Source organism: Ranitomeya imitator, chromosome 6 (assembly GCF_032444005.1).
Source record: "Ranitomeya imitator isolate aRanImi1 chromosome 6, aRanImi1.pri, whole genome shotgun sequence".
NCBI classification, from domain to species: domain Eukaryota; kingdom Metazoa; phylum Chordata; class Amphibia; order Anura; family Dendrobatidae; genus Ranitomeya; species Ranitomeya imitator.
In genome coordinates, this window is record NC_091287.1 from 157634895 (window position 1) to 157661088 (window position 26194).

General features: G+C 40.5%; 1 protein-coding gene across 3 annotated transcripts in view; it reads right to left on the reverse strand.

Annotated features, from left to right (window-relative positions):
* AOAH (acyloxyacyl hydrolase) overlaps positions 1-26194 on the reverse strand; it is a 261652-nt gene that overhangs the window by 142150 nt on the left and 93308 nt on the right. For all 3 annotated transcript variants that reach the window (XM_069730229.1, XM_069730232.1, XM_069730231.1), the window contains exons 2-4: positions 8026-8121; positions 7876-7942; positions 5922-6021 (exon numbers count right to left, since the gene is read on the reverse strand). In XM_069730229.1, the coding sequence (XP_069586330.1) occupies positions 5922-6021; positions 7876-7942; positions 8026-8121 (263 nt within the window). The remainder of the gene's footprint in view (positions 1-5921; positions 6022-7875; positions 7943-8025; positions 8122-26194) is intronic.

A 26194-nucleotide genomic window follows, 5' to 3' on the forward strand; every position in this document is an offset into this window, starting at 1 on the left:
TTATACTGATAACAAGTTTAAACAGGTGCCATTACTACAGGTAATGAGTGGAGGAAAGAGGAGACTCTTAAAGAAGAAGTTACAGGTCTGTGAGAGCCAGAAATCTTGATTGTTTGTTTCTGACCAAATACTTATTTTCCACCATAATATGCAAATAAATTGTTAAAAAAAACAGACAATGTGATTTTCTGGATTTTTTTTTCTCAGTTTGTCTCCCATAGTTGAGGTCTACCTATGATGTAAATTACAGACGCCTCTCATCTTTTTAAGTGGTGGAACTTGCACTATTGCTGACTGACTAAATACTTTTTTGCCCCACTGTACCTTCCACTGTCTGTCCCCCGGCGCTGTGCTTTCCTGCACTGGCCCTGCGCTTAGTAACCCGATGTTTACCCTGGTTACCAGTGAAGACATCGCTGAATCGGCGTCACACACGCCGATTCAGCGATGTCTGCAGGGAGTCCAGCGATGAAATAAAGTGCTGGACTTTCTGCAGCGACCAACGACATCACAGCAGGATCCTGATCGCTGCTGCGTGTCAAACTGAACGATATCGCTAGCCAGGACGCTGCAACGTCACGGATCGCTAGCGATATCGTTCAGTGTGACGGTACATTAAGGCTGTAATTAAGTGCAATCAATGCAGTAGTGACAAACACGTTACATCAATGCGAGTGACACTACCTGCCATTGGTGCTCCCATCCCTCAGACACATCTCATCCAGGAACGGACTGGGGCTGAAATTCAGCCCTGGCATTTGAAATCACACAGGCCCATGCTGTCCCCATCCCCAAGCACCAAAAGGGATATATTACTAATATTACCCTGGATGGAGGAAAGCAAGATTTACTACAAGACAAATATTTCTAATGATACCTGTGGCCTGCTGGGATAGGTGACGGAGTCAACGACTTTGTGCTCCGTCACAACTCTTAACAGCATGGGTGTCTTGAGAACCCCGATTCCGTTAACAACATGGCAGACAAGGTGGCCCACAACAGACAGGCCCTTCTGGCATTTGCCAGAATTGCCAGATGGCCAGTCCGCCCCTGATCTCACCTATGTATATCCATGGCAGAATACCATTACTTTCTATATTTTTATTTCAGGTAATCCTTAGGTGACACATCGCTTTATACATAGCCAATTCTTCACTGCATCAGACAGAATGTACAAAAGAAAAAGAGGGCCTAACAAATAGCATACTATGAACCTAGCTAATAGCATACTATACTACCACAAGAAGTGTAACTACAGTGAGTGCAAGGGTTGCAGTTGCACATAGGGCCTTGGAGCTTTGGGGGCCTAAAGGAACCCTTTTGATCATGTGAGAAAACCACTTCTGCTAACCCCTTTCTGGCATTGGACGTACTATTCCATCTATGTGACCTGGGACTTAATTCCCATGGACGGAATACTACATCATAAGCGATCAGCCGCGCTCCCGGGGGGGAGCGCGGCTGATCGTGTCCGGGTGTCAGCTGATTCTCACACCTGAGACCCGGCACTAAGTTTCAGGAGTGTTCACGAACCGCTCCTGGCACTTTATCCACCAGAACACTGCGATCAAATATGATCACAGCGTCATGCAGCCGGCAGTGGGGCTGACAGCCCCTCTGCCTTTGGATCGGAGACCCCGCGGCATGACATGGGGTCCCGATTGTTGCGACGGAGACCTGATGTCGTCATGATGGCATCCGGGTCTCCAGACCTGAGAGACTTATCTTGCGCAGTGATGACCAGGAAGTCTCTCAGGTCAGGGTAATAGAAACTGCAGCGCTGACAGCTTCTATACTATAGCATGCAGATGTATATGCCATAGAAGTGATCAGCCTGCAAAAAATGATTGTCCCATAGTGGGACAAAGTGTAAAAGTAAGAATGAATTTTTTTTTAAAAATTGTAATAATTGTAACTCATTTAAAAAAATAATAAATAATAATAAGCACGGTTGCTCAGTGGTTAGCACAGTAGCCTTGCAGCGCTGGGGTCCTGGGTTCTAATCCCACCCAGGACAACATCTGCAAAGAGTTTGTATGTTCTCTCCGTGTGTGCGTGGGTTTCCTCCGGGTACTCCGGTTTCCTCCCACATTCCAAAGACATACTGATAGGGATTCTAGATTGTGAGCCCCATCGGGGACAGTTATAATAATGTGTGCAAAACTGTAAAGCGCTGCGGAATATGTTAGCGCTATATAAAGATTATTTATTTATATTTATTTATAATAATAAAAAAATCTATATTTATTCCATCAACAAAAAAATATTTGAATAAAAAAAATCTAAACAATAAAAGTACACATATTTAGTATCGCCGTGTCCGTAATGACCCGACCTATATAACTGTCCCACTAGCTAACCCCTTTAGTAGTGAACACCATTAAAAAAAAATTAAATAAACAAGGGAAGAAAACAATCCTTTATCATCATACCACCAAACAAAAAGTGGAATAACACGTGACCAAAAAGATGGATACAAATAAACGTGGTAACACTGAAAATGCCAAATGTCACGCAAAAAGAATCGGCAAACACTGAAAAAATAAAAAAGTTATAGCTCTCAGAACAGAGTGATGCAAAAATAATTATTTTTTATATAAAATAGTTTTTATTGTATAAAAGCGCCAAAACATAAAAAAAATATAAATGAGGTATCGATGTCATCGTACTGACCCAAAAAATAAAACTGCTTTATCAATTTTACCACATGCAGAATGGTATAAACGCCCCCACCAAAAAAAATTCATGAATTGCTGGTTTTTGTTCATTCTGCCTCACAAAAATCGGAATAAAAAGCGATCAAAAAATGTCATGTGCCCGAGAATGGTACCAATAAAAACATCAACTCGTCCCGCATAAAACAAGACCTCACATGACTCTGTGGGCCTAAATATTTAAAAAATATAGCTGTCAAAATGTTGTGATGCAAAAACTATTTATTGCAATAAAAAGCATCTGTCATGGTTAGGACATGGTTAATGTCCTATTCTCTCAGGGTTAATTTTGCTGTCCTCCCTTTCGATCTGGGAGGGGTATCCAGACTAGGATTCACTGTCAGCTATACTTTCTGTTCTAATCTGTGTGCCTGACCCCTGGAGTGTGTTCCCGGTTTGCAATTGTTTTCCTTGCTCTGTTTGTTTGTTCTTCTGAATTTCTGACCTCTGGCTTCACTTCTGACAATCCCCTGTCTCACCCCTTTGGTACTTTGTGATCTTCTGGCTCCAATCTTAGCTTGTTTGACTACTCTCTTGTGTTTATCCTGTCTCTGCACCCCTGGTGTCTGGCTCCGTCCCTGACCACCTCCCACTCTGTCACATGGTTCAGATTCTGTTTGCAACCTGGTTAGTAACCCGTCATTTTGCTCAGCTCCCTTGCTGCTTTGTGCAGCGTTTCCCACAGTGGTATTACCCAGGAGTCATGACAGCGTCTTTTAGTGTGTCACAGCTGCCAAACATAAAAACCCGCTATAGAAACCTGCTATAAATAGTAAATCAAACTCCCCTTTATCACCCCCTTATTTAGAGAAAAATAATAAAATGAAAAAAGTATTTATTTCCATTTTCCATTAGGGATAGGGTTAGGGCTAAAGTTAGGGTTAGGGCTACGGCTGGGATTAGGGTTAGGGTTGGGATTAGGGTTAGGGGTGTGTTGGGGTTAGGGTTGGAGTTAGAATTGGGTTTTTTCACTGTTTAGGCACATCAGGGGCTCTCCAAACACGACATGGCGTCTGATCTGAACTCCAGCCAATTTTGAAAAAGTCAAACTGCGCTCCTTCGCTTCCGAGCTCTGCCATGCGTCCAAACTGTAGTCCCCTCCCCATGTACTCAGGACAAATTGCACAATAACTTTTGGGGTCCAACTTGGGAAAGTAAAAAAAATTGAATCTGAAGTAATTTTTTTCATGAAAAAAATTAAATGTTCATTTTTTTTAAACATTCCAAAAATTCCTGTGAAGCACCAGAAGGGTTAATAAATGTCTTGAATGTAGTTTTGCGGACCTTGAGGGGTGCAATTTTTAGAATGGTGTCACTTTTGGGTATTTTCTATCATATAGACCCCTCACAATGACTTCCAATGTGATGTGGTCCCTAAAAAAAATGGTGTTGTAAAAATGAGAAATTGCTGGTCAACTTTTAACCCTTATAACTCCCTAACAAAAAAAAATTTTTTTTTTCAAAAATTGTGGTCATGTAAAGTAGACATGTGGGAAATGTTACTTATTAAGTAATTTGTGTGACATATCTGTGTGATTTAAGAGCATGAAAATTTAAATTTGGAAAATTGTGAAATTTTCTTTAATTTTTGCCAAATTTCCGTTGTTTTTTTCACTAATAAACTCGTCATATCAAAGAAATTTTACCACTATCATCAAGTCAGAATCACTGGGATCCGTTGAAGCATTCCAGAGTTATAACCTCATAAATAAACAGTGGTCAGAATTGTAAAAATTGGCCCGGTCATTAACAAGTAAACCACCCTTGGGGGTAAAGGAGTTAAACAGCCATGATAGTTAGGGGCCCTTTAAAGTGTGAAAATGGGAAAGTTTCTCCTTGTATGGAGTGCCAAGTCTATGTTAGGAGGCTTATAGGCCGTGCAATGTGCCTCTGGAAATATGCAAATACTGTATCCTCTTCACAGAGGAATAGGACTTGAACTCTAGCACCAATTATTATATGTAGCAATCCTAAAAGTCCATATAGACCCTTTAATGAACCTTCCATTTCACTTAGGATAAAGTAAAGCTAAAAACTCCATTTGTAGACACATGTTATACTGAAGAGGGGCACACAATCCAAGCTGCTTGAGGTCTAGTGTGAAGTTTCCACAATCAGTGATGGTTTGGGGAGCCATGTCATCTGCTGGTGTAGGTCCACTGTGTTTTATCAATACAAAGTCAGCACAGCCATAATTTTAGAGCACTTTATGCTTCTCTCTGCCGACAAGCTTTTTGGATTTGGAAATGTAATTCTCCAGCAGGACTTGGCACCTGTCCACACTGCCAAAAGTACCAATACCTGGTTTAAAAATAACAGTATTACTGTGCTTGATTGACCAGCAAACTCGCCTGACCTTAACCTCATAGAGAATCTATGAGGTATTGTCAAGAGGAAGACGACAGACACCAGACCTAACAATGCAGACGAGCTGAAGGCAGCTATCAAAGCAAACTTGGCTTCCATAACACCTCAGTAGTGTCACAGGCTGATCGCCAGTTGTGTTTGATACAAAAGGAGCCCTGACCAAGTATTGAGTGCATTTACTTAACATACATTTCAGTAGGCCAACATTTCGGATTTTAAAATAATTTTTCAAGCTGGTGTTATAAAGTATTCTAATTTACTGAGATAACTATTTTTGGGTTTTCATTGGCTGTAAGTAGGGATGGGCGAACGCGAACTGTAAAGTCACAAGGTCCCATACATGGGTTTCTCACAAGGTCCCGTACATGGGTTTCCATGGGAAACCCGTGTTACAGTTCAGGTCCAGGGCGGCTGTAAATGAAAACATAAAATTAATAATAAACATTATAAATATTATACATACCTGTCCAGCAACGCGTCCTCCTGTCCCACTGTCTCCTGGCCGCATCTGCTTTCGGGGCCGCTCATTGCCTTCCGGCGGTATTCACTGCACTCAGCGGTCTTCGGCTTTTAACGGCGGTGTTGGAAAACCCCTTTAAGTCATTTTTAGCAACGCAAAACTATACTATTTGTTACATACGCTCTTCCTATACTGTCCTCATGTCCTGGGTGCCTTAGTCAGGTAACATACCTCACATATTAGTAACCAGGAAAGTGTCAGCACATGTGATAAGTGAGTTCTCACGCTGCTAATTGCAGTTTAATGAAGGCCTCAGTGTTCTGAGAAAAGATCCTTGACCACATTCCTCTACTGTTTTTATAGGTTTAGTGCTTTCTTACCACAGGCTTCTCATACAGATGACAGACGGGCTGGAGTGGTTCGCTTTTACATAGCTTTACTGCATAGCATATTACATCTGCTTTCAGACTAAGAGTTAACCTTAGGACAAATAGAGGAAAAACATATGTAAATGCAAATCAGTAATCATATAATAATAGTATTAACCCTTACAATCACATATTAACATCGGAACTTATGTAGTCAGAAGCCTCAGCCTAGAACAAGTGGCACAAAAAGTACGGTAATTCCCATCTACTGTTTAGCCTACAATAGAGGACACAGTAATGCCACTGCAATCAGCCATTAAATGGTCACTTAATAGACAAACGTCATACGACAGAGTACTGCCTCAAATGTGACAATTGTCACATTATCAGGAGTATTTTTGCCCAAATATGTAGCTGCTTTGCTGATTGAGGTAAATATGCAACCTAAATTTCTAAGGTTGGGGTACTGGTTCAATCAAGGTTTTTTTCCTCTTAATATATTGCAATCATCATATTCTACAGCACTGTACTTACAATTGCTCATTTTGTCCTTTCTACCCTTTTAATTCTTCTCTTTTCCATTAGGTCTATGATATCACGTGATCAATACCTGACTAGCTGATTCCTTCTAAGCTCTATGTAGAAATAGGAGGTAAATTTTCCCTGCATGAGTCATAAGATACTGCAAAAGTCCGTGGCAGGGGGAGGAAGGAGCAGCTGGGTCAGGAGTTTAAGAGGGGAATGTTAAATGCAGGGACAAAAGACTTCCTGTTTCTACATAGAGCAGATAAATTAAAATAATTTACTGGGTAGAAAGGCAAAATTAGCAATTGTAAGTACACAAGACTATATACTATGATGATTGCAATATATTAAGAGGATAAAAACTTTGATGGGAGGAGTGCTTATTTAAAGTTATTAATTACTACGAACATTCTGCAATCTTGTATTTCAGAGCAGAAAATTTAAAGCCCCATTTCCCGTTTTTTTAATTTATCCCCCAGAGTGATATAATGTAAGCTCCCTGCCTGTAGTGTAATATTTACCAGCCATCTGTCATCTATTATTGGCATGCTCCAGAAGTTTGTAACCTGTCGGATTGCTCCAGTGTTTGCTGGGCGAGACGGAAGTCACAACTCAGTCTAGGTCTATGAGAGCCATAATGAGGCCAGAATGAGGCAATCATAGACTTACATTGAGAGCTTGTGACAGCCACCTCTAACTTCCGGTAAGTCAGAAGCTGCAGTCACAAGATGGCAGACTGGGACCGGGGTGGGTTTGGGGCAGCTGAAGATGGCGACTGGTAAGTATAATACTAGGGGGCACGAGGCATGCATTAGAAGTGATACCACTCCAACAGTGAAAAAAAATACGACGCTGAACTGATGGTGTAAGAAAACTGATTAATATTAGTTACACCTTCAACAACAGACTGAATCATAGAAACCCTCTCTACTTTGGGCTGATCCATTTTTTTTTAAATTCAGGCCTGGTAGAATTTTTCCTGATAGTTTGAAGTGGTGTTTCCAAAATAAGGATCCTCCAATTCTTGTCCTACAGAATGAATGGAAACATAGCCAAGACGTTTGAATTCCTCCCAGGATTCGGACATCTGCGCCAACAGGGCCATACACTATAATGGTGCCGACAGAGTGAACGTGCGCTCTGCCGTTCATCATTTTCGAGCATTTCTGCCTACTGGAGTGGGACACCCAGGCGCAGTCTACTATGTCTGAGTCTCCTCCTCCAGTAGGTGTACACGCTCAACAATTTATGCATAGCAGAGCCGTAGGTTCCCTCTGTCTGCACCATTATAGTCTATGGTTCCATTGACACATACATCAAAATCACATTTTGTGGGTGGTTTACACAAGCTGTTACAGAGCTGAAATGCTGTCATATGCATGAAGTCTATTCAAAATTAGCACAGGACGACTACTAATATACTGTAGGTGATGGGGCTTACAATTTGATTAGATCTGCTCCGAAGATATCAGCTATCAGGCAACAGATTCCTCGTATACCTCCTTCCTCTGTGAATTATAAAAACAGGTATATTTTGGCTTGAAAATTAAAGTCTTAATGAACTATAGGTTATGACCAAAACATTGCTCACCAGGTAAGTAAGAACACAGGCGCTCCATTGCCTCCCGTGTTGAACTGTTGTGTATTTGTGCAAGTTGTTCCACCATGGACACGATGAGCACGCACCCTAGTAGAAGACAAAGAGACACGTATTTAATGTAACTTGGATATGCTTAAAATAGTTAGGTATTTGGCTTTTTCTGTACTAACTTTTCTTACGGATCACATTGTAACATAAATTCTTTGTGTTATATACTAATGTGTGTGATATATATTGAATTGTGTGTCATATACTAATTCTCATACAAATACACTTGCAGATGAGTTTATCAGATGTTATCAGTGAAAAGATTTCATGCACGCTATGAGTGTTATATACTGATGTATGTTATGTACTGATGTATATTATATACGGATGTGTGTGTTATATACTGATATGTTTTATATACCAATGTGTGTTATATAATGATGTGTGTGTTATAAACTGATGTGTGTTATATGCTGATGTGTTATATACTGCTGTGTGTATGTGTTATATACTGATATGTGTTATATACTGATATGTGTTATATACTGATATGTGTTATACAGCTCTGGCAAAAATTTACAGACCACTGCAAAATGTTCAGTTTGTCTGATTTTTCTCTTTATAAGTATATTTTTGAGTAAAGTGTAAATTGTTCTTTTAGTCTACAAACTTCTGACAACATGTCTCCGAATTTCCAAGCAATAAATGTTGTTTTTTTTTCTAAAAAGGAGAAATGGTCAAAATTAAAAAAAACAGTGCCCTCAAATAATGATTTGTGTGTCATATACTAATGTGTATTATATACTGCTGTGCGTATGTGTTATATTTTGGTGTTTGTCATATACTGTGTCTTATATTATACAATAATGCGTATGTGTAACAAAATGTTATCCCTATGAGATTATGTATTTTTGAAAATAACATTCATGTCTAGGTAAGGAAAGTAATGTTCTCAAAAGGAGATTTTAAGGCAAATTTATGAAAACTGTTTTAAATTTCGACACCTTCGAATTCGACTACACTGTGTTCCAAATTATTATGCAAATTATATTTTTCTCGGATTTTCCTAAATGGTCGGTGCAAATGACAGTCAGTCTAATAAAAGTCATCACCCGTTAGATTATACATCGAATTTTATTGAAGAAACCTCCCAATGATAACAGTATAATCTCCAAAATAAATAAAAACTCAAAATGCACTGTTCCAAATTATTAGGCACAGTAGAATTTCTATACATTTGATATGTTTTAAAGAACTGAAAATGCTCATTTGTGGAATTTGCAGCATTAGGAAGTCACATTCACTGAACAAAACAGCTATTTAACTCCAAAACCTCCTAACAGGTGAAGTTACATGTTAACATAGGAACCTTTCTTTGATATCACCTTCACAATTCTTGCATCCATTGAACTTGTGAGTTTTTGGAGAGTTTCTGCTTGTATTTCTTTGCATGAAGTCAGAATAGCCTCCCAGAGCTGCTGTTTTGATGTGAACTGCCTCCCACCCTCATAGATCTTGTGCTGGATGATACTCCAAAGGTTCTCTGTACGGTTGAGGTCAGATGAAGACGGTGGCCACACCATGAGTTTATCTCCTTTTATGCCCATAGCAGCCAATGACTCAGAGGTATTCTTTGCAGCATGAGATGGTGCATTGTCATGCATGAAGATGATTTTGCTCCTGAAGGCACGTTTCTGCTTTTTAGACAATGGAAGAAAGTTGTCAGTCAGAAACTCACATCTTCAGGAACCTTAAAGGGCCCCACCAGCTGTTTCCCCATGATTCCAGCCCAAAATCATGACTTCTCCACCTCCTTGCTGATGTCGCAGCCTTGTTGGGACATTGTGGCCTCCACCAACCATCCACTACTTCATCCATCTGGACCATCCAGGGTTGCTCGACACTCCTCAGTAAACAAGACTGTTTGAAAATTAGTCGTCATGTATGTCTGGGCCCACTGCAAACGTTTCTGCTTGTGAACACTGTTTAGGGGTGGCCGAATAGTAGGTTTATGCACCACAGCAAGCCTTTGAAGGATCCTACACGTTGAGATTCAAGGGACTTCAGAGGCACCAGCAGCTTCAAATATCTGTTTGCTGGTTTGTAATGGCTTTTTAGCAACTGGTCTCTTAATCCGATGAACTTGCCTGGCAGAAACCTTCCTCATTCTACCTTTATCAGCACAAACATGTCTGTGCTCAGATTCAGCCACAAATCTCTTAACAGTACGATGATCACGCTTAAGTTTTCGGGAAATATCTCATGTTTTCATCCCTTGACCAAGGCATTGCACTAGTTGATGCTTTTCAGCAGCAGAGAGATCCTTTTTCTTTCCCATGTTACTTAAAAACTGTGGCCTGCTTAATAATGTGGAACATCATTTTTAAGTAGTTTTTCTTTAATTAGAATCACCTGGAAAACTAATTATCACATGTGTTTAAGATTGATTTCAGTGATCCATTGAACCCTGACACACAATAACATCCACGAGTTTATTTGAAAAACAAAAAAATTAAATCTTTATAAAACTTAAATCCAATTTGCATAATAATTTGGAACACAGTGTAGATGTAGATAAATCATCATAATTGCTTATAGTGAAAGATAAATAAAGACACGTTTATTTCAGCACCTCTTGGTTGACTTAAAGGCTCATTCAGTTTGCTTGAGGCTGGTTTCACACGTCAGTGGCTCCGGTACGTGTGGTGGCAGTTTCCTCACGTACCGAGACACTGACACACGTAGACACATTAAAATGAATGTGTCTCTGCAGATGTCAGTGTGTTTTCATGGACCGTGTGTCCGTGTGCAAAACACGGAGACATGTCAGTGTTCGTGGAAACGCACGGATCACACGGACCCATTGGACCCATTAAAGTCAATGGCTGCATGTAAACACGTACCGCACACGGATCCGTGTGCTGTCCGTGTGCCGTCCGTGTGCGTTAATTCATAGGGTTAAAATGGAGAAAAATGTTTCAAAAAACGTACACGGACACACGGACAGCACACGGACGAGAAAAATGGGCACACGGACAGCACACGGATGACACACGGACACGGATAGCTCTGGGACCATTTCTTCACGCACTGGAAAAATCTGGCCTTATGAGACTGGCCTGATGTGCAGTTTTAAACAACATGTTGCTGGCAGTGTTCATTTAATAGCCTATTTCCAGGAGGCACCTCGCTTCAACTGTGCACTGAACAATCTGTAAGGCATACCCTTCGTTGGACGAGGCACAAAAAATGTCCAAAAGCCTTGATGAATGTGTCTGCACATATAAATACACTGGAGGACATGTACTAAGACCTATACTTGTTTTAGTGCAGCGTAAGCTTGTACATAATGTAACTTTTTTTTCAAAGGTACAGGCAAGTTAAAAAAAAATGTTTTTTTCTGTTTTCTGTCCATCACCAGGAAGTCAGATATGCCTCAGCCAAGGCCTGAGGTAGATTTGTTCCATAACTAATACCACTTTCTTATGGTAATTTTGCCACAATATTGCACTAAGCCACACACACTTTGATTTAAGCGGCAAACAAATGGTAGCTTTTAGGGTAAATGGTGATTTTTTACAACCTACAGCATGTGCTGTTTTTTTTTTTTTGTTAAAGACATTGAAAAAAACTAAAAATTCATTGTGTTCTTTACAAGCCAAAAAGAGGAAAAAAGTGTGTGTCAAGGAGGCAGTTAGCGACATACGGTAACATTTAAAACCACTGTACAATAAGATCATTAACATAAAATGCAGTAGTTACACATTTTTAAAGCTCAACTGTGGTTGTATCCTGAGGAAGAAGTTTGATGACTTCGACACACGTAGATCATAAAACTGCATTGCTTCATCCCTCGTTTGTCCTGGATCTTTCCTGTGGACTTCCTCCAGTAGCACAGAGGAAATACTAAATTCTCCATCTCAGTTTGTTTTTAAACCCATGGATCTGCAGCAGCTGATCATTATTGTTATGTACTACACAACTTTTAAGCAAGCATTTCTTATCACTATATCATCTGCTACCAGATAAGGCCCTACTGCACTTTTTTGCTCCCTAGCTCCTGGTAAATTGACTCAACTTTTAAGTGATGCAAACAAAACCCAAATTTCGTCGTCTACAATGGGTGGCTTCCTTAATACTGTGATGCTGGAAGCCAATCACAAATTCATGATGAGATGGTACTTGACTCTTACCGGAGTAGCTAAAGACATTCCCAACTACTCCTCAGTGTTTCAGACGTTCTCAATCTACAGGAGACATGTCTCATATTTGGTAGCTCTGCACACAGACTAAGTATTAAGGTATATGCTCTTATTTTCTCAGTCACAGGTCATAGGTTAAAGAAAAAACCCTGGATGGCAGGATATTCCGTGCATTAAGAAGATTGACCAAGTCTATTATATCTGAATAATTATTTTATGTGTTCCAATGACTACAAGACTGTCATTCAACTGCTGAGTTCAATAAGAAAAGATGCATTGTCACAAAGTTGGGTAAAATTCATTTAATGAGTGTACTGTATGTAGAAGTTGAGCATACACAAATGGTGTCTTCACTGCAGGGTTTTGAAGATCCAACTTGATCCTGCTTAACAGAAGGTGGGGTGGCTTTGAAAGTGGACCATACATTTACAAAAAGCCATGGACCATACAATCTACATTCACAGGTCAAAGTATTTCCTTGCGATGGATGGCCATGATTGTTGTCACTCCCATGTGCTGTACACTTGGCTCCGATGTGACTTTAAAGACAGCTCTCCACTCGCATATCACAATAGAATGACAATTAGTTATGCATACCCCATAGCCAGTTCACACATCCACACCACATTTTTTGCTGCCCCAACCCAATGTTTTAAGAGGCCAGTTGGATACTCTCACTGAGTAACACAATAGCACTCATGTCTCCTCGCTTTCTCAAGCCCCTAACAGGTGCACTTCTTGGCATCCACTGGGTAACACAACCAAGCTATACTTTCCCTCTTCAGGGTTGTGGGTACGTTTAGAGCAGCAAGGAACAAACTTATTAATAATTATTATTAATGTTAGCTTTAATATACAAAAACAGTACACTGCTTACAATGTAGAAAAAATTTGTAATAGCAAAAAAAAATATACAAATGCAAACAGTATAAAATGAAAAGGGAAAATTAAAGAAACTTCTTATGATTAGATTGATGACAACTTCTTTGTGGAGGAAAACAATGCAGAAATTAGGACATATCTAAAATTCAACTTGTTTCTCCTGTTTCTTACCCTGAGTTTTCTATATGAGATATTATAAAGGGTCTCATCCACACCCATCACTCCTCCTCCTGTTCAAGTGAGAGGAGGATGGCTAATTATATGTACGAGATGTGAGAGAAAAGAAGTAATATTAATGCATGTCATATTTTCTCACAGGAACCCCCTATTGGAATAATATAATCAACCATTTTTCTGAGCATACTTCCACTTTCTTAGATACACCAAACACAACTATAATACATCCATAATTCAGGTTGTTATCCCATATCTGTGATTTCCCAAGGCCGAGAAACCTGGCTTTTGAACTTAAAGAAGTGATGATGTCCCAAGAACACAGATATATCCATGGATGGTATTATGCTATGTGCACACGTCGTGGATTTTGATGTGGATCCGCAACGTTTTTGGACGCGCGGAATTGCATCAAATCCACAGTGTAGTGCACAAGCAATGTTAGCCAATGTGAAATTGAGAATTGTGCACATGCTGCAGAAAAAAACGGGCGGATTTGCAGCATTTTATTTTCCGCAGCATGACAATTTTTTTTGCGGATCTGCAGTGTTTCTGCACCCATTGACTTCCATTGTGTCAGGCCAATCCGTAGCAAAACCGCAGGTTTAAAAAAGATCTGCGGATTTGCTGCAGATGTGCCTGCGAGAAACGCTGCAGATTGGGAGGGGGAAGTGTGTGTGGGCGGAGTGTGGGTGGAGACTGTGTGTGTGGGTGGGTACTCTGTGTGTGCGGAGAAGATGTACGTGTCTGTGTGTGTCTGTGTGTGTGTGGGTGTGCAGGGGTCTGTGTGTGTGTGTGCTCAGCTGTGTGTAGGCAGGCATCGTTTGATGGGACTACTAGTCCCATCCGGCTATGCCTGCTACAGTGACAGCTAGCAGGATGATGGGACAGTAGTAGTCCCATCATCCAGCTACTGTGTAAAAAAGCAAAACACATATACACATTTACACATACAGTACATACAACATACAACATACAGTATGTACTCACCATACACCTAGTCCCCGAAGCCCTCGATTGCCTGTAAAAAAATAAAAAATAAAAAAACAATAGTATACTTCCAGATGTAATCCATTTAATAACGAGTGTCCCATGACGATCTCCCATGGAGAGCTGTATTATTGGCATATGCGACCACTCTCCAGGGGCTCCAGTGATAGAGTGACAGGAGGTAATCCTCCGCACTGTATCCCTCCTCCGTGATTTCAGTATAGTTCATACGGTCACTTACGGCACCTCGTGTGGGAAAATTCTCATGCAACATTGACGTAAAGTGAGAGCCTGAACTCAGGTATCCACTTCAGTGATGCACTGCAGGAGCCATTGTCACCTGTCAGTGTGTCACTGGAGGCCTTTAGAGCTGTCACATCTCCTGATGTAACAGTTCTATAGGGAGATCATCGTGGGACAGTCGTTATTAAATGGACTGTGTCGGACCAGGGAGTATTTGTGTTGGTTTTTTCTTTTTTCTTTTTTTGCAGGAGATCGAGGGCGTCGCATGGATTGGCACAACAATAAAGATGGCACAACTGTGTAGTGTTTTATTTCATTAAAATACTTTATTCTGGCTGTGTGTTTATTTAACCCATTAACAACTATAGGATTAGTAATGGATAGGTGTCTTATTGACGTCTCTACATTACTAAGCCAGCTTATCACCTTACAATTCAAAGGTGACATTAACCTCCTATTACCCCATATGCCACCTCTACAGGGAAGTGGGAAGAGAGAGGCTAAGTGCTGGAATTGGCGCCATTTCTGGGGCGGCTGTGAGCTGGTGTTTGTAGCCAGGGTGGGACAATATCCATCATCCCTTCCTAGGCTATGAATATCAGCCCGCAGTTGTCTGTTTAGCCTTTTCTGGCTATTAATTGTAGGGGGACCCCATGTCATTTTTTTGAGAGGGTCCCCCTATTTTATTAGCCAGCAAAGGCTAAATATATAGCTGCGGGTTGATATTCATAGCCTGGGAAGATCCGTGGATATTAACCCCTTCCTAAGCTATAAACATCGGTCCCCAGTCTCTGGCTTTCCCTCTCTAGTTACACATTTTTAAAGCTCAACTGTGGTTGTATCCTGAGGAAGAAGTTTGATGACTTCGACACACGTAGATCATAAAACTGTATTGCTTCATCCCTCGTTTGACCTGGATCTTTCCTGTGGACTTCCTCCAGTAGCACAGAGGAAATACTAAATTCTCCACCTCAGTTTGTTTTTTAACCCATGGATCTGCAGCAGCTGATCATTATTGTTATGTACTACACAACTTTTAAGCAAGCATTTCTTATCACTATATCATCTGCTACCAGATAAGGCCCTACTGCACTTTTCTGCTCCCTAGCTCCTGGTAAATTGACTCAACTTTTAAGTGATGCAAACAAAACCCAAATTTCGTCGTCTACAATGGGTGGCTTCCTTAATACTGTGATGCTGGAAGCCAATCACAAATTCATGATGAGATGGTACTTGACTCTTACCGGAGTAGCTAAAGACATTCCCAACTACTCCTCAGTGTTTCAGACGTTCTCAATCTACAGGAGACATGTCTCATATTTGGTAGCTCTGCACACAGACTAAGTATTAAGGTATATGCTCTTATTTTCTCAGTCACAGGTCATAGGTTAAAGAAAAAACCCTGGATGGCAGGATATTCCGTGCATTAAGAAGATTGACCAAGTCTATTATATCTGAATAATTATTTTATGTGTTCCAATGACTACAAGACTGTCATTCAACTGCTGAGTTCAATAAGAAAGGATGCATTGTCACAAAGTTGGGTAAAATTCATTTAATGAGTGTACTGTATGTAGAAGTTGAGCATACACAAATGGTGTCTTCACTGCAGGGTTTTGAAGATCCAACTTGATCCTGCTTAACAGAAGGTGGGGTGGCTTTGAAAGTGGACCATACATTTACAAAAAGCCATGGACCATACAATCTACATTCACAGGTCAAAGTATTTCCTTGCGATGGATGGCCATGATTGTTGTCACTCCCATGTGCTGTACACTTGGCTATGATGTGACTTTAAAGACAGCTCTCCACTTGCATATCACAATAGAATGACAATTAGGTATGCATACCCCATAGCCAGTTCACACATCCACACCACATTTTTTGCTGCCCCAACCCAATGTTTTAAGAGGCCAGTTGGATACTTTCACTGAGTAACACAATAGCACTCATGTCTCCTCGCTTTCTCAAGCCCCTAACAGGTGCACTTCTTGGCATCCACTGGGTAACACAACCAAGCTATACTTTCCCTCTTCAGGGTTGTGGGTACGTTTAGAGCAGCAAGGAACAAACTTATTAATAATTATTATTAATGTTAGCTTTAATATACAAAAACAGTACACTGCTTACAATGTAGAAAAAATTTGTAATAGCAAAAAAAAATATACAAATGCAAACAGTATAAAATGAAAAGGGAAAATTAAAGAAACTTCTTATGATTAGATTGATGACAACTTCTTTGTGGAGGAAAACAATGCAGAAATTAGGACATATCTAAAATTCAACTTGTTTCTCCTGTTTCTTACCCTGAGTTTTCTATATGAGATATTATAAAGGGTCTCATCCACACCCATCACTCGTCCTCCTGTTCAAGTGAGAGGAGGATGGCTAATTATATGTACGAGATGTGAGAGAAAAGAAGTAATATTAATGCATGTCATATTTTCTCACAGGAACCCCCTATTGGAATAATATAATCAACCATTTTTCTGAGCATACTTCCACTTTCTTAGATACACCAAACACAACTATAATACATCCATAATTCAGGTTGTTATCCCATATCTGTGATTTCCCAAGGCCGAGAAACCTGGCTTTTGAACTTAAAGAAGTGATGATGTCCCAAGAACACAGATATATCCATGGATGGTATTATGCTATGTGCACACGTCGTGGATTTTGATGTGGATCCGCAACGTTTTTGGACACGCGGAATTGCATCAAATCCACAGTGTAGTGCACAAGCAATGTTAGCCAATGTGAAATTGAGAATTGTGCACATGCTGCAGAAAAAAACGGGCGGATTTGCAGCATTTTATTTTCCGCAGCATGACAATTTTTTTTGCGGATCTGCAGTGTTTCTGCACCCATTGACTTCCATTGTGTCAGGCCAATCCGTAGCAAAACCGCAGGTTTAAAAAAGATCTGCGGATTTGCTGCAGATGTGCCTGCGAGAAACGCTGCAGATTGGGAGGGGGAAGTGTGTGTGGGCGGAGTGTGGGTGGAGACTGTGTGTGTGGGTGGGTACTCTGTGTGTGCGGAGAAGATGTACGTGTCTGTGTGTGTCTGTGTGTGTGTGGGTGTGCAGGGGTCTGTGTGTGTGTGTGCTCAGCTGTGTGTAGGCAGGCATCGTTTGATGGGACTACTAGTCCCATCCGGCTATGCCTGCTACAGTGACAGCTAGCAGGATGATGGGACAGTAGTAGTCCCATCATCCAGCTACTGTGTAAAAAAGCAAAACACATATACACATTTACACATACAGTACATACAACATACAGTATGTACTCACCATACACCTAGTCCCCGAAGCCCTCGATTGCCTGTAAAAAAAAAAAAAATAAAAAAACAATAGTATACTTCCAGATGTAATCCATTTAATAACGAGTGTCCCATGACGATCTCCCATGGAGAGCTGTATTATTGGCATATGCGACCGCTCTCCAGGGGCTCCAGTGATAGAGTGACAGGAGGTAATCCTCCACACTGTATCCCTCCTCCGTGATTTCAGTATAGTTCATACGGTCACTAACGGCACCTCGTGTGGGAAAATTCTCATGCAACATTGACGTAAAGTGAGAGCCTGAACTCAGGTATCCACTTCAGTGATGCACTGCAGGAGCCATTGTCACCTGTCAGTGTGTCACTGGAGGCCTTTAGAGCTGTCACATCTCCTGATGTAACAGTTCTATAGGGAGATCATCGTGGGACAGTCGTTATTAAATGGACTGTGTCGGACCAGGGAGTATTTGTGTTGGTTTTTTCTTTTTTCTTTTTTTGCAGGAGATCGAGGGCGTCGCATGGATTGGCACAACAATAAAGATGGCACAACTGTGTAGTGTTTTATTTCATTAAAATACTTTATTCTGGCTGTGTGTTTATTTAACCCATTAACAACTATAGGATTAGTAATGGATAGGTGTCTTATTGACGTCTCTACATTACTAAGCCAGCTTATCACCTTACAATTCAAAGGTGACATTAACCTCCTATTACCCCATATGCCACCTCTACAGGGAAGTGGGAAGAGAGAGGCTAAGTGCTGGAATTGGCGCCATTTCTGGGGCGGCTGTGAGCTGGTGTTTGTAGCCAGGGTGGGACAATATCCATCATCCCTTCCTAGGCTATGAATATCAGCCCGCAGTTGTCTGTTTAGCCTTTTCTGGCTATTAATTGTAGGGGGACCCCATGTCATTTTTTTGAGAGGGTCCCCCTATTTTATTAGCCAGCAAAGGCTAAATATATAGCTGCGGGTTGATATTCATAGCCTGGGAAGATCCATGGATATTAACCCCTTCCTAAGCTATAAACATCGGTCCCCAGTCTCTGGCTTTCCCTCTCTAGTTACACATTTTTAAAGCTCAACTGTGGTTGTATCCTGAGGAAGAAGTTTGATGACTTCGACACACGTAGATCATAAAACTGTATTGCTTCATCCCTCGTTTGTCCTGGATCTTTCCTGTGGACTTCCTCCAGTAGCACAGAGGAAATACTAAATTCTCCACCTCAGTTTGTTTTTTAACCCATGGATCTGCAGCAGCTGATCATTATTGTTATGTACTACACAACTTTTAAGCAAGCATTTCTTATCACTATATCATCTGCTACCAGATAAGGCCCTACTGCACTTTTCTGCTCCCTAGCTCCTGGTAAATTGACTCAACTTTTAAGTGATGCAAACAAAACCCAAATTTCGTCGTCTACAATGGGTGGCTTCCTTAATACTGTGATGCTGGAAGCCAATCACAAATTCATGATGAGATGGTACTTGACTCTTACCGGAGTAGCTAAAGACATTCCCAACTACTCCTCAGTGTTTCAGACGTTCTCAATCTACAGGAGACATGTCTCATATTTGGTAGCTCTGCACACAGACTAAGTATTAAGGTATATGCTCTTATTTTCTCAGTCACAGGTCATAGGTTAAAGAAAAAACCCTGGATGGCAGGATATTCCGTGCATTAAGAAGATTGACCAAGTCTATTATATCTGAATAATTATTTTATGTGTTCCAATGACTACAAGACTGTCATTCAACTGCTGAGTTCAATAAGAAAGGATGCATTGTCACAAAGTTGGGTAAAATTCATTTAATGAGTGTACTGTATGTAGAAGTTGAGCATACACAAATGGTGTCTTCACTGCAGGGTTTTGAAGATCCAACTTGATCCTGCTTAACAGAAGGTGGGGTGGCTTTGAAAGTGGACCATACATTTACAAAAAGCCATGGACCATACAATCTACATTCACAGGTCAAAGTATTTCCTTGCGATGGATGGCCATGATTGTTGTCACTCCCATGTGCTGTACACTTGGCTACGATGTGACTTTAAAGACAGCTCTCCACTCGCATATCACAATAGAATGACAATTAGGTATGCATACCCCATAGCCAGTTCACACATCCACACCACATTTTTTGCTGCCACAACCCAATGTTTTAAGAGGCCAGTTGGATACTTTCACTGAGTAACACAATAGCACTCATGTCTCCTCGCTTTCTCAAGCCCCTAACAGGTGCACTTCTTGGCATCCACTGGGTAACACAACCAAGCTATACTTTCCCTCTTCAGGGTTGTGGGTACGTTTAGAGCAGCAAGGAACAAACTTATTAATAATTATTATTAATGTTAGCTTTAATATACAAAAACAGTACACTGCTTACAATGTAGAAAAAATTTGTAATAGCAAAAAAAAATATACAAATGCAAACAGTATAAAATGAAAAGGGAAAATTAAAGAAACTTCTTATGATTAGATTGATGACAACTTCTTTGTGGAGGAAAACAATGCAGAAATTAGGACATATCTAAAATTCAACTTGTTTCTCCTGTTTCTTACCCTGAGTTTTCTATATGAGATATTATAAAGGGTCTCATCCACACCCATCACTCCTCCTCCTGTTCAAGTGAGAGGAGGATGGCTAATTATATGTACGAGATGTGAGAGAAAAGAAGTAATATTAATGCATGTCATATTTTCTCACAGGAACCCCCTATTGGAATAATATAATCAACCATTTTTCTGAGCATACTTCCACTTTCTTAGATACACCAAACACAACTATAATACATCCATAATTCAGGTTGTTATCCCATATCTGTGATTTCCCAAGGCCGAGAAACCTGGCTTTTGAACTTAAAGAAGTGATGATGTCCCAAGAACACAGATATATCCATGGATGGTATTATGCTATGTGCACACGTCGTGGATTTTGATGTGGATCCGCAACGTTTTTGGACGCGCGGAATTGCATCAAATCCACAGTGTAGTGCACAAGCAATGTTAGCCAATGTGAAATTGAGAATTGTGCACATGCTGCAGAAAAAAACGGGCGGATTTGCAGCATTTTATTTTCCGCAGCATGACAATTTTTTTTGCGGATCTGCAGTGTTTCTGCACCCATTGACTTCCATTGTGTCAGGCCAATCCGTAGCAAAACCGCAGGTTTAAAAAAGATCTGCGGATTTGCTGCAGATGTGCCTGCGAGAAACGCTGCAGATTGGGAGGGGGAAGTGTGTGTGGGCGGAGTGTGGGTGGAGACTGTGTGTGTGGGTGGGTACTCTGTGTGTGCGGAGAAGATGTACGTGTCTGTGTGTGTCTGTGTGTGTGTGGGTGTGCAGGGGTCTGTGTGTGTGTGTGCTCAGCTGTGTGTAGGCAGGCATCGTTTGATGGGACTACTAATCCCATCCGGCTATGCCTGCTACAGTGACAGCTAGCAGGATGATGGGACAGTAGTAGTCCCATCATCCAGCTACTGTGTAAAAAAGCAAAACACATACAGTATATCTACAGATAAATAGATCTATAGATAGATCATTAAAAAAAATTTGACAGCACTGCAAAAAAAATACCATGTGCAATAAAACCTGGAAAGGTGATGTCCAAACCTCCAAAGTAGAAAATCAGAAAAAACAGGCAGAACTCCAAAAATCAAAATGAAATATCATGGCTTTACTGATTACTGATTTTTGGAGAGCTAATAGATAGATATAATAATAGATAGATAATAGATATATAGATCTATAGATAGATAGATCTATAGATAGATAGATCTATAGATAGATAGATAGATAGATATATCTATAGATCTATCTATATATATACAGTGGGGCAAAAAAGTATTTAGTCAGTCAGCAATAGTGCAAGTTCCACCACTTAAAAAGATGAGAGGCGTCTGTAATTTACATCATAGGTAGACCTCAACTATGGGAGATAAACTGAGAAAAAAAAATCCAGAAAATCACATTGTCTGTTTTTTTATCATTTTTTTTGCATATTATGGTGGAAAATACAGTGGGGCAAAAAAGTATTTAGTCAGTCAGCAATAGTGCAAGTTCCACCACTTAAAAAGATGAGAGGCGTCTGTAATTTACATCATAGGTAGACCTCAACTATGGGAGACAAACTGAGAAAAAAAAATCCAGAAAATCACATTGTCTGTTTTTTTATCATTTTTTTTGCATATTATGGTGGAAAATAAGTATTTGGTCAGAAACAAACAATCAAGATTTCTGGCTCTCACAGACCTGTAACTTCTTCTTTAAGAGTCTCCTCTTTCCTCCACTCATTACCTGTAGTAATGGCACCTGTTTAAACTTGTTATCAGTATAAAAAGACACCTGTGCACACCCTCAAACAGTCTGACTCCAAACTCCACTATGGTGAAGACCAAAGAGCTGTCAAAGGACACCAGAAACAAAATTGTAGCCCTGCACCAGGCTGGGAAGACTGAATCTGCAATAGCCAACCAGCTTGGAGTGAAGAAATCAACAGTGGGAGCAATAATTAGAAAATGGAAGACATACAAGACCACTGATAATCTCCCTCGATCTGGGGCTCCACGCAAAATCCCACCCCGTGGGGTCAGAATGATCACAAGAACGGTGAGCAAAAATCCCAGAACCACGCGAGGGGGACCTAGTGAATGAACTGCAGAGAGCTGAGACCAATGTAACAAGGCCTACCATAAGTAACACACGACGCCACCATGGACTCAGATCCTGCAGTGCCAGATGTGTCCCACTGCTTAAGCCAGTACATGTCCGGGCCCGTCTGAAGTTTGCTAGAGAGCATTTGGATGATCCAGAGGAGTTTTGGGAGAATGTCCTATGGTCTGATGAAACCAAACTGGAACTGTTTGGTAGAAACACAACTTGTCGTGTTTGGAGGAAAAAGAATACTGAGTTGCATCCATCAAACACCATACCTACTGTAAAGCATGGTGGTGGAAACATCATGCTTTGGGGCTGTTTCTCTGCAAAGGGGCCAGGACGACTGATCCGGGTACATGAAAGAATGAATGGGGCCATGTATCGTGAGGTTTTGAGTGCAAACCTCCTTTCATCAGCAAGGGCATTGAAGATGAAACGTGGCTGGGTCTTTCAACATGTCAATTATCCAAAGCACACCATCAGGGCAACGAAGGAGTGGCTTCATAAGAAGCATTTCAAGGTCCTGGAGTGGCCTAGCCAGTCTCCAGATCTCAACCCTATAGAAAACCTTTGGAGGGAGTTGAAAGTCCGTGTTGCCAAGCGAAAAGCCAAAAACATCACTGCTCTAGAGGAGATCTGCATGGAGGAATGGGCCAACATACCAACAACAGTGTGTGGCAACCTTGTGAAGACTTACAGAAAATGTTTGACCTCTGTCATTGCCAACAAAGGGTATATTACAAAGTATTGAGATGAAATTTTGTTTCTGACCAAATACTTATTTTCCACCATAATATGCAAATAAAATGTTAAAAAAACAGACAATGTGATTTTCTGGATTTTTTTTTCTCAGTTTGTCTCCCATAGTTGAGGTCTACCTATGATGTAAATTACAGACGCCTCTCATCATTTTAAGTGGTGGAACTTGCACTATTGCTGACTGACTAAATACTTTTTTGCCCCACTGTAAGTATTTGGTCAGAAACAAACAATCAAGATTTCTGGCTCTCACAGACCTGTAACTTCTTCTTTAAGAGTCTCCTCTTTCCTCCACTCATTACCTGTACTAATGGCACCTGTTTAAACTTGTTATCAGTATAAAAAGACACCTGTGCACACCCTCAAACAGTCTGACTCCAAACTCCACTATGGTGAAGACCAAAGAGCTGTCAAAGGACAACAGAAACAAAATTGTAGCCCTGCACCAGGCTGGGAAGACTGAATCTGCAATAGCCAACCAGCTTGAAGTGAAGAAGTCAACAGTGGGAGCAATAATTAGAAAATGGAAGACATACAAGACCACTGATAATCTCCCTCGATCTGGGGCTTCACGCAAAATCCCACCCCGTGGGGTCAGAATGATCACAAGAACGGTGAGCAAAAATCCCAGAACCACGCGGGGGGACCTAGTGAATGAACTGCAGAGAGCTGGGACCAATGTAACAAGGCCTAACATAAGTAACACACTACGCCACCATGGACTCAGATCCTGCAGTGCCAGACGTGTCCCACTGCTTAAGCCAGTACATGTCCGGGCCCGTCTGAAGTTTGCTAGAGAGCATTTGGATGATCCAGAGGAGTTTTGGGAGAATGTCCTATGGTCTGATGAAACCAAACTGGAACTGTTTGGTAGAAACACAACTTGTCGTGTTTGGAGGAAAAAGAATACTGAGTTGCATCCATCAAACACCATACCTACTGTAAAGCATGGTGGTGGAAACATCGTGCTTTGGGGCTGTTTCTCTGCAAAGGGGCCAGGACGACTGATCCGGGTACATGAAAGAATGAATGGGGCCATGTATCGTGAGATTTTGAGTGCAAACCTCCTTCCATCAGCAAGGGCATTGAAGATGAAACGTGGCTGGGTCTTTCAACATGACAATGATCCAAAGCACACCGTCAGGGCAACGAAGGAGTGGCTTCGTAAGAAGCATTTCAAGGTCCTGGAGTGGCCTAGCCAGTTTCCAGATCTCAACCCTATAGAAAACCTTTGGAGGGAGTTGAAAGTCCGTGTTGCCAAGCGAAAAGCCAAAAACATCACTGCTCTAGAGGAGATCTGCATGGAGGAATGGGCCAACATACCAACAACAGTGTGTGGCAACCTTGTGAAGACTTACAGAAAACGTTTGACCTCTGTCATTGCCAACAAAGGATATATTACAAAGTATTGAGATGAAATTTTGTTTCTGACCAAATACTTATTTTCCACCATAATATGCAAATAAATTGTTAAAAAAACAGACAATGTGATTTTCTGGATTTTTTTTTCTCAGTTTGTCTCCCATAGTTGAGGTCTACCTATGATGTAAATTACAGACGCCTCTCATCTTTTTAAGTGGTGGAACTTGCACTATTGCTGACTGACTAAATACTTTTTTGCCCCACTGTATATATATATATATATATATCTATTATCTATCTATCTATCTATCTTTCTGTGTGTGTAAACATTATTCTTCAATGGAGTATGTAAATGAAGAGGTTGGACAAGAAATTACATTTACATTACAATTCTTTTTTTTTTGTTCAATCTTTATTTAGCTTTCAAAAACGCATGAAAATCCGCATGAAAAAAAACAAATGAAAATCTGCATCAAAAACGCATCAAATCCGCGTGGATTTTTACCTGCGTTTTCTGCCAAGAATCTGCACAGAAAATTCCACAGGCAAATCTGTATCGTGTGCACATACCCTTAATATCAAATTAGTGTAGGTATGGTATGGAAATATTGCATTTCCATTGTCATGTGATGTCTCTGGCATGGGGTAGAGATGTCAAGTCTGCCTTTGGGGCAATTATCTTTGCTTTTGATGTAGCACCTATTTGCTAACGAAGAAGTATACATTAAAAGATTGCTTCTCCAGAAACTGTCAGGTACTCGATAATTAATTTACCTACACAAAAGAGATCCTGACAGATGTTTTATAATATTGAACATGTTTAGTTAATCCATAACAATTGTGTAAACCAGATATGTAGGAGAACATCAGCGGAGTTCCAAGGTGCTGACCAATGATGAAAGTATAAAAACCAGTACCCAGCACTGATATTAATGGAGAAATGACCATGCATGGAGACATTCCCATGAAAACTTGAGTTGCGTAAACTTGCTCTTTCTCCTAAAATTCTGAAATTCTAAATAATGTAGGAGAATGCAATGTTTTATTCATTATAATATTTAGCGCTTAGGTATTTTTGCCACAATTAAACTTTCATAAAATCAACAGCATGTGAAAAATACTCTGAATCAGCATTTATTCCTGATGTCATTTTCGGTAATATTCTTTTATGATATGGACATAGTGGGCACATCTTGTCATCTGCAAGACAAGCAAATAATCTCCTATTCTGTGCAGAATGTTCTCGGCTGAAATGTTGCCAGGCAAATGAATCCACTGAACTGTGCAAAGTACACAATTCACACATAGACTTTTTTTTGACGGTGAAGTCAATTTCCATTAAGCTTTTTATAGTGTAAAGATGTTTAGAAAATACTGAGACTGCGAGTCTGGAAAAGAAATTACTTATTATGTACATTTTACATGCATAGTCTATCAAATAAACTTTACCTTTATTGAATATTAATCACGTTTTGGATGTGTCTCTCCCAAAATGCATCTAAAAATAAATGTTATTTTCTTTATAAAAAACTGATCCATATCTGCTACTATGCTACAGTGGAAAAAATAAAGAAATGTAGCTCAGGACCATGTACATAATAGTGTCAGTAGTGTCGGATGGGATGT